At 37.4% G+C, this 10,417-nt stretch overlaps 1 protein-coding gene across 1 annotated transcript in view; it reads left to right on the forward strand.

Moving 5' to 3' along the window:
• The window catches only part of LOC143018174 (uncharacterized), a 35,823-nt gene extending 25,674 nt beyond the window's left edge, over positions 1-10,149 (forward strand). The window contains exons 4-7 of the mRNA XM_076173350.1: positions 4,553-4,719; positions 5,688-5,866; positions 7,501-7,611; positions 9,695-10,149. Of these exons, the coding sequence (XP_076029465.1) occupies positions 4,553-4,719; positions 5,688-5,866; positions 7,501-7,611; positions 9,695-9,877 (640 nt within the window). The 3' untranslated portion in view covers positions 9,878-10,149. The remainder of the gene's footprint in view (positions 1-4,552; positions 4,720-5,687; positions 5,867-7,500; positions 7,612-9,694) is intronic.
• The last annotated feature ends 268 nt before the right edge of the window (positions 10,150-10,417 follow it).

Raw genomic sequence — 10,417 nt, forward strand, 5'->3', positions numbered from 1 at the left:
TTCATCTGCGTTTCACTTGTCTCTATGAACTCCTTTGAATCTGCATCTTCAAAGAACTTCTTTGGTCCTGTAACGTTTGCTTTGACAAAGCTGTATCTACAAAGGATTACAAAGGCGGAGCATACCGACAGGAGACCTTTTGATCCATATCTTGGTCGGATGCGAAAAAAAAATCATATTGTGGCGAAATTGCATGTATGAATGTTGCATAGTGTGCCTGGATGGTTGGATTTGCGTGTAAGTGATGCGTGATGTCGGAGAGTCGAAGCATAAGCAAGGGGGTATGTAGCGAGGGTGTGATGGGTGGACGCCAGGGGGGGTCCCGGCGTCGCCTGCCATACCTCGAATAGAGAGAGTAAGCCTGGCATTGGTGTTGAACACACGTGTAAAATCCTCATGTTCGCTAAGCAGAATAAACAAGAGAAGACTGAACTCCTGCCTTTCCCTGATCCGGAAAATTGTAGGCGTGAACTTGTCTTTAACTCGTGATTCCATGATCACGGCCCATGTGCAAGAGAAAAAGGTGAGTTAATGTACATGCGAATACGTAACAATATCAATAATAAAATAATAAATAAAAACTATAATAATGTAAATAACAAATAAGATACATAAATAAATGCATAGGTATAGTTAAATATCAAACAAACAGGTAAATAGTAAATAATAATAAATTGACATATAACTAATAATAAATGAAAATCAGACAGACAAAAGATAACAAAACAAAAACAAATAATATAAGATAAATTATAATCATTACAGCATCTTACTTAGGTATTTATCTAAATGATTCTTAAAGCTTCGAACTGAACTACATTGCACTACCTGTGCAGGAAGTTTATTCCATTCATTAACTACGCGGTTGGCAAAGTTGTTTCTACCCACTTCCAAATTGAATCTATTTCCGGACAGTTTGAGACCATTGTTTCTTGTCTGATTCTCATTCAATGTGAAAATTTTGTCACTTTTGATGTTGTCAATTCCCTTTAAAATCTTAAAGACCTGTATCAAGTCACCTCTGAGTCTACGTTTTTTTTTTAGGGAAAACAGATTCATGTGTTTTAGTCGATTTTCGTATGATTTATTTTTGATATTTGGAATCAGTTTTGTGGCTCGCCGTTGTACTTTTTCCAGTCTGTCAATGTCTTTAATGAGATTCGGTGACCATACGGAAACAGCATATTCCAAATGTGGACGAACTAACGATTTATATAGCTTGTTAATGAGTGATGGACTTTTGAAATCAAAAGATCGCGCAATCAGTCCCAGAATCTTATTTGCCTTCTCAGAGGCTGAAATACACTGCTTGGATGATTTGAGGTCGTTACTGATAATTACGCCGAGATCTTTTTCACTATCCACTTTTGTTAACGAATTTCCAAATAACTTGTAATCGTACTTACTGTTATTTTTACCTATGTGCATTACCTTGCATTTACTTGTGTTAGCTTTCATTAGCCACTTTTCAGACCATTGCTGTAATTGATCTAAATCTTCTTGAATATCTAATTGGTTTAAGTGATCATTTGCCACTCCGCACAGTTTTGTATCATCAGCAAATTTGGAAACAGTAGATTTTAGTCCATGGTCTATATCATTTATATATACTATGAATAGAAGTGGCCCAAGAACGGAACCCTGAGGAACTCCACTTGTAACATTTTTCAATCCAGAAGTTTTTCCATTTAAAACAACTCTCTGTTTTTGACCATTCAACCAATTACTAGTCCAACTTAATAGGCTACCACTTATTCCGTGTAAAGCTAATTTAGTAATTAGTCTTTCGTGTGGGACGGTATCAAAAGCTTTTGCAAAGTCTAGATATATCAAATCTATATTGTTTCTTTTGTCATAATTCGAGATAACTGTGTTGTAGAATTCGAGTAAGTTAGTCACGCAAGAACGTTTCCGTCTGAAACCATGCTGGCTATCATTTATCAAACGGTTACTTTCTAAATGATGTTTGATAGCATCTCTGATGATAGTTTCCATTATTTTTCCTACGATTGAAGTCAAACTTATAGGCCTATAGTTATTTGGTTTCTTTTTGTCACCTTTTTTGAATATGGGAGTAACGTTAGCTAGCTTCCATTCTCTTGGGACATCTCCGGATATGATGGATTTCTTGAAAATAATTTCTAATGGAACAACAATCTCATTTTTCATTTCCTTTAAGATTCTTGGATGCCAACCGTCAGGCCCTGGTGTTTTATTAACTTTGAGTTTGTCTATACACTTTTTAATTTTTTCTTTTGTTATATTTACCGTAGTGAGTAAGTTTACTCTAGACTTTTCACAGGTTTCAGTTTGGAATTCACTTTGAGGTGTTTCGTTTACGAATACCTAGCTGAAATAATTGTTTAAGATATTACACATTCCTTCATTTGAATATTCAAGTTGACCGTCAGCAGATAATAGTGGACCAATGTGATTCCTAACAACCTTTTTATCTCTAATGTAACTATAGAATTCTTTGGGATTCTCTTTGGATTTATCAGCGATGTTCATTTCGTATTGTCGTTTTCTTTTTCTTAGTGTCTTTTTTTAAATCTCTCTGTATTGATACATAACTTTCATAGTCATTAGATGCACCCGAGCACTTATATTTCTTATAAGCCTGTCTCTTTTAGCAATACTTTTTTCAGTTTCTTTGTCGAGCCACTTTGGGCGAGCCTGATTTGGGGGACGTCTGTCCTTAAAAGGAATGTAAGTTTGAATCATCTTAGTGAGCGTATTTTAAAATATTTCCCACATCTGATCTACAGGTCTTTCGTTTAATTTTGCCTCCCAATCTGTAAGCTGAAGCTCCTGACGTAGTCCTATGAACTGAGCTTTACTGAAATCGGGTATTTTAGAAACACAAGTATCTATTCTAAAATTGTTTAGGAGTTTGAATCTAACTAAGTTGTTATCGCTATTTGCAACAGATTCACCGACTTCTACATCAGTTACCATGCTTTCGCGGCTAGTGATCAAAAGATCGAGTAAGTTTCCATATCTTGTGGGCTCTTTTACATGCTGAATTAAGTAATTGTCACCAAGAAAATCAATCAAGCGACTACCTATATGACCATGTTCAAGGGTCATCCAATCAATGTCAGTAAAATTGAAATCACCCATTATCAATAAATCCCGGTTGCAGAAACTAGACAGTTCTTGAAATAACTTGTTTAATGTGATTCATCTTAGTATTGTAAGGCCAGGGATTATTATTTTCGTTTATTTGCATCTTTCTAGAAGAATCTACGCGCTAGTCTCAAAATGATTAATCTTAACCTTATCCCGTGCCAGCAACAAAGGGGCAAGAAAATTACCTGGTATACTGAGTAAAGTAAAACGCAGATTTTGTTGTAATCCTCCCGGCCTCCTTTCCTCTACCAGAAGGACGACCAGGAGGAATAGTGCCGGACTGTCAAACGGGAGACAACACCAAATGCAACCCATGGATCATTGCCTCACCTTCGGCTTTCATCAACACCTCTCAGTGAACTCTCCATTCACACATGCCTTACATTATTTGGTTATCAGTTGCTTGCACTACTCTCTTGGGTCACAATTTTAGAGTGGAGTTACCTCAGGGCTCGATAAAAATGTCTGATGTCATTTGCATTGAAATGACTCTGGACATTCTCAACGAATCTCCTTATCCCTCCTCAAGAGTTCAAGCCCACTGTTTCATAGTCCTATATTGGCCCAGGTCTCTAACCAGTCTGACAGGACTACTCATCTATATTTTCATCGGTGTCTTACAGGACTCATCATTACTACTCGGCCTTGGACTCTAATGTACTCCAATGTATCCTTCAGTAGTTTGCAGACTTATGTGTTTGAAGGTGTTCCACAGCTCTTCAGAAGCCTTAAGGGCATCAAGCCCTTGGGATCAGTTGGAAAATACTACTGTTTACTCCACAGCAGACGCATTGTCCCTGAGTTTCTCACGGTGAATGCTACAACCACAAGTCTATGATTAGTTTCAAAGAAGTAGGGAACTCGGGTAAACCCTTCAGCTGAGTAGTGTTCTCCAAATACTAACAAGTGTGTGAATAATCTAACTTGCCACACCATTATTACTATACCAAGTCCCTTGGTCGGGTTTTCATATGTGGAATTAGGAAGCATTTTTCAACCTTCCGGAGCAATATATACTTCTATTGGTGCCAATAACAGCACTGAGGTCACCAAAACGAGTATCCCATGATGAGTACTGGTCGATTAGGATTCAAGCTTGGGATAGAATGTTTCAAATTCTTCGTCTCGATAGGAGCATATATTGCAATAAGAGATGAAACTCAAGGTGTGTTTCATTATCTCCTCGACCATACGCTTGCCAATCAGGGTATCTATAAATGCGGATTATAGCCAAGATGGGTCTCATTACTGTGACTCGAACATGGGTGTAATCCTCTCCAATGATCTCATCAGTGCCCAGTCTTCTCATCCGTCTGCACTGGGCTAAAATTCTGTAATGCAATATTCGTACAATGTATTAATGCAACTTCATGTGAAATAAATGTAACTCAGCACGATTGAAAGGCTTACGTTTGAACAGGGTGGACCCAAAGGATCCATTGACAGAGGTTCATGAAGCCTTCAACTTTCTTGACCAAGACTGTCCTGATGATGAAGTCCCACACTTCCGGAGAGACCTGAATGCGCTCAGTGATACTTGCAAACGGTTTGTCTACGCTCTCCTGAAGTGCTTATCACTATCTCTAGGTAAGTACCATGGACCACACCTTAGTCTATCCCTTTCTCTCTGTCTGTCTGTATCCTCTATTTTTTGTGTGTGTGTGAAATACACCCATAAGAATCAGCTACACTGGTCTTGTATAACCTAAGATGCCAAGATATATTGGACTTTTATCCCCATAATTTTTGGTGGTGTCATGCCGTAAATGTTTTGATGTATGCAAAAAGCAGTCATGGCCGACGTATACGAAATTATCCTTGAATACACAAACTTTTTAGGTTTCACTGATTTGTTCTGTGCATTACAACAACATTGTGGGAAATGACAAGAAGCAGAGGCAAGCGTCTAGTAAGGGATGGAAGTCTAGAAAAACAAATGTTCATTATAATTCACCTTCTTCATTCGGGACTCAGTCGTTGGGGTCGTCAATTATTTAATGTCAATAACTAAATTTCTGGTTAATTTAAGTTAAGATAGAATAATGTAATCGAGGATGTCAAATGTCGACTGGGAATTGCCATAATTCGACGTTTAGGAAAAATTCGTTTGATACCTCCATACTGACAACACTGATAGTATGTAGTATCGTTATCTTAACATATACTTTTTTTTTCCACGTGCGTGGGGGCATCTCTCTCTTTTGCGATGATTTCTCTTACATTTTATGAAGGTCCTTGTCCCTAGCATAATCATGCAGTGGTCACTAAATATTCACTACGAATTTTTTTAAAATAGTATATACCCTGGTATCATGTATAGCATTCATCAAATCTGTTACAAACAAAATATCTTGCCCAGCTTATTTAACTGTCTTCTATACATGCATATTTTGTTTATTCATGACCATTCACAAATTATGAAGGTACAGTATACATATTTATGTTCATGTACCACTATTTTGTAGATTTGTATTTTTATTTATTTCTATTTGTTCTTTTTAATTATCTATCTATTCATTTATTAATTAATTTATTATCCTTTCTTTATTGGAAAGATCTCGACCCTGGATTCTTCAAAAAGTATCATGATTTCTCAAGTCCTAAAAACATATCCAACCTCCGTGTTCTGCACTACCCATCGGTTTCAAAGGACGAGAACGTCACGCGACTTGGAGCTCACACTGATTTTGGCACCTTAACTCTGGTGTTTCAAGATGCTGTTGGTGGTTTACAGGTAAAGCAAATAAACCCTCTTTGCCGATGACAACTTGCGCTTCTTTTCGGGAGGATTGGGTTGGATGGTGATGTTTTCCTTTCAAAACAGTGATTCAAAAGCTGGTGTTTGAAACCCGGGCATACGTGAGGAGCATGTCTCATGAACCACCTCGTCTTCACTTCAGCCCTCACCTTCCACCACCACCACCACCACATCACAAAACAACTCCTTCATGAGTAGAGGGAAGTCTATACACATATGTAATAGACGTGTATATATATATATATTGCAAAAATAATCACAATAACGCGTGACGAAAAGATATTGCAGAAACCACAGGGAAATCAAAGTCGGAATACTGAACGTTCTCGTCTATTACGACATCCTCAGAGTACAAGAAAGAAAAAATAGAACACAATATTTATACAGAAGTAAGAAAACTGGGAGAGGTTATATCCACATAAACCATCAGACATTATACATACAACACATTCAATTACACATGGAAATGTTAATGTTAATAAAAAAATAAAAATACATACACATTCATATATACATGGAAATAAGAATGGTAATGATAACAAGAAAAAAAAATATCCTTTATCTTTACCATTTGGTACAATTAGGAAACTAGGTACTCCTTTACTATCCTAAGATTATAAATTGTTTAGTTAAACCAAAACACAAGTTAATATTATTATCAAATTGTACAAAAAAAAAACAGAACACAATATTTAACAGAAATACGAAAACTGGAAAGGTTATGCCACATAAAACCTTCGGACGCTATACATACATACACACTTATGTACACATAGAAATATTAATGGTAACAGTAAATGAAAAAAATACATACACATTCATATACACATGGAAATAATAATGGTAATAGTAAAACAAACAAAAATACAAAAGAACAAAACCTTGTGGCCGAAAGGTCCACAGGACATTTGGTACCATTAAGAAATTTGGTACTGTTTTACTATCCTATTAATTATGAAATTGTCTAGTTTAAATAAACCTAAACTCAAGTTAATACTATTATCAAAATTGTTCTTTATGAAACAACTTGAGTTTAGGTTTATTTAAACTAGACAATTTCATAATTAATAGGATAGTAAAACAGTACCAAATTTCTTAATGGTACCAAATGTCCTGTGGACCTTTCGGATAAAAAATAGAGATGAAGAGGCCAAAAACAAGGGGGGGGGGATTTTGTAAAAAAAATAAGTACTGCGAGATTACAGAAATGAACATCGTGATGGGGAAGATACAATGAAAAAGCAAAAGAGGGTAGATTGCAGAAGTGAACGAAATGAGTATATTGATAATAAGTATGGGAGTGTGGAAATTCGTAAGCTAAATGTAATCATAAAAGGAGATGAAGGGATGAGATATCGATTGAAGAGGTATACACACAAAGAAGGATCAACGAGCGGTATAATTTCAGAGATTAAAGTATAAACATATTGTGGAATGGTTTCGGCTTCACATTCCTACCTACCTTGTTTTTCCAATTAAAACTGTGACTCAAGGTATCTATATTGATGATCACTACACTTGATTTGAAAATTATTTTTTTCTTTTGTTATGGTTATTGAATACTGGAATGTGTAAGTTTTTCAAGATACCACGGGATTTTTCATTTACAGGTGAAGAACCGAGAAGGACAGTGGGTGAATGCTCGACCCATGCCGGGAACGGTTCTCGTAAACATTGGTGACCTGCTACAGCGCTGGACTGGGGACAAGTGGACTGCCACGGTGAGGTTATGGGGAGACTAACTTGGTTGATAAATTTCAGGGAATTAGGTAGAGAGAGCTTGTTAGATTAATCATTAGGCTACCTATGGTCTGTTTATAGTGGTGTGATGGTAGATATTTGTATATTGTGGCATGTAAAATGGAAAGATAATGCTCTCTCTCTCTCTCTCTCTCTCTCTCTCTCTCTCTCTCTCTCTCTCTCTCTCTCTCTCTCTCTCTATATATATATATATATATATATATATATATATATATATACATATATATATATATATGCCTTCTTCTTATAAGGTTGTGGGCTAGTTAACACACATAATATCATACACTATTAAACCCCACTTAGCCTTTCTCCCGTGTCGTGCATGAGAGGCCTTACTTGTCCCTCACCTCACCTCACCTCTGGGGTCAAAGGCAATACAACGAGGCCCAACAGATGGAGCTGGTTTACCCTCAAGATAGTTTATAAAGTTAATGAAGAGAACATTCCTTCGGGCCGTATATTTCTTTCATTCACTCACACTCTCCCTCCATTCGCTCCTAAGTTTTACAATCTCTCCTACACACACACACACACACACACACACACACACACACACACACACACACACACACACACACACACACACACACACACACACACACACACACACACACACACACACACACACACACACACACACGGTGGCACAGTTGGTAGAGCGCTGAACTGGGAAGGAGAAGTGCTCCCAGTACCCAGGTCGAATCCTGCCCAGGGCCGAAATTATTTCGGTATCGCTGTGCCTCGGGTCGTTACTCTGACTCTCGTGGGCGGGGAGTTGGGGGGGTGTGTGTGTGCAAGGTCATAGCATTACCCATAGATCGGACCTACGAGCTCTGAGCTCTCTTCCAGGAGGGAAATAGCTGTCGATCACGAGTCCAACACGTGATCCAAAGACCAAGTGAATACACACACACACACACACACACACACACACACACACACACACACACACACACACACACACACACACACACACACACACACACACACACACACACACACACACACAACCGGGTACGGACAGTTGCTCTCTGGATAATTGCTCACCGGACAATCGCTCACCGGAGAAGTGACAAATAGGACACTTGCTCACCAAAGATTTTTTTTTTTTTACTTTTCTTGAACTTGATAACAAACAATATACAGGATTTTTTAGTTATATTTAGGTTTATTACAGCAATAATACACAAACAATATCCAAACTTTCATATTTTAGTTTTAATAATTGGCTTTTGAGAATCGGGCTTTATGAAAATTATTGAAAACTAAAATGTGAAAGTTTGGATATTGTTTGTGTATTATTGCTGTAATAAACCTAAATATAACTAAAAAGTCCTGTATATTGTTTGTTATCAAGTTCAAGAAAAGTAAAAAAAAAAAAAAATTGGTGAGCAAGTGTCCTATTTGTCACTTCTCCGGTGAGCGATTGTCCGGTGAGCAATTATCCGGTGAGCAACTATCCGGTGAGCAACTATCCAGTGAGCAACTGTCCTACACCCCACACAACACACACACACACACACACACACACACACACACACACACACACACACACACACACACACACACACACACACACACACACACACACACACACACACACACACACACACACACACACACACACACACACACAAATCCAGAACCCCTTCATCGCATTCCATCCACATCACTCTCGGTCTTCCTCTTAAGGTCACTTCACCTACTTCTGCTTTCCACTCTGTCTTTGCTAGTCTTTCCTCGTTCATTCTTTTCATAGAATAGGTTTTATATATGAACTAGGTGTTCACTTTGATTCGATCACTCCTATGTAAAGGGGAAAGACCGTTTGGTGTTTTATAGTATGGAACGGGAAGGAGTAAAAGTGATGTCCGTGATGGGAGTGAAAGAGGTGAGGATTTACCTTTCCCGTGCCTAGATAGTTCGGTTTGCAAGTAACAAATGATTGCATGAAAAATACCACGTATTTGATAAACTAGAATGAAAAAATGTGTGCATTATCACTTCACTTATACAGAAAATTAATTTCCTTTTCTTTCTCAGCTTCACAGAGTCACTTTACCTTATGATGAAATGAGAAAACAGCGGCGATTGTCTATGGCATTCTTTGCGGTACCAGATGATCAAGTAATGATCGAACCAGTATGCGGGAACAAATCCTACGGAAAGTTCAATTCTACCGAGTTCATGATGAAGAAAATGAAAGAAATTTATAGCTACGATTAAACTGTTGCTCATACATTTGGATCCCAGAGGTTTAGAGAGAAGAAACTATACAATAATGATAATAATCCAGTAACATATGAATAGTCACACATAAATAAAATAAATAAACAATATTTTTTCTCTTCCTAATAAGATCAATAGGAAGGCCCAGGGACAGTTGGCAAGCGTTGCAGGGCTGCGGGTTTCCATTCAGATAAACTTGAGGCAAAATTACTATCATTGTTATTATCAATCATTGTGTAGAAACCAAATAAATATGATGAGATAAATATGCATGGTTGAAAAGAAAAAGGACAAGTTTTTTATTTAATACTTCCTGGTTACTGACCAATACAGTTTTCTCTCTAATTGGTTTTGACTACTATATCATATCGCTTATGTACTGTAATCCAAACATACAATACTATTACCTTGTCTAGAAAAATGGGATTTTTTTTTAAACAAGATTCTAAACAGTTCGATCGGTTCACATGAAACTTCTAGGAAAGTTGGGTGTCTCCATGTGAGTCTAATAGTAATTGGGTGACTGTCAGGACGGCC

The sequence above is a fragment of the Oratosquilla oratoria genome, chromosome 34 (genome assembly GCF_046742065.1).
Source record: "Oratosquilla oratoria isolate Oo_2021 chromosome 34, ASM4674206v1, whole genome shotgun sequence".
NCBI classification, from domain to species: Eukaryota; Metazoa; Arthropoda; class Malacostraca; order Stomatopoda; family Squillidae; genus Oratosquilla; species Oratosquilla oratoria.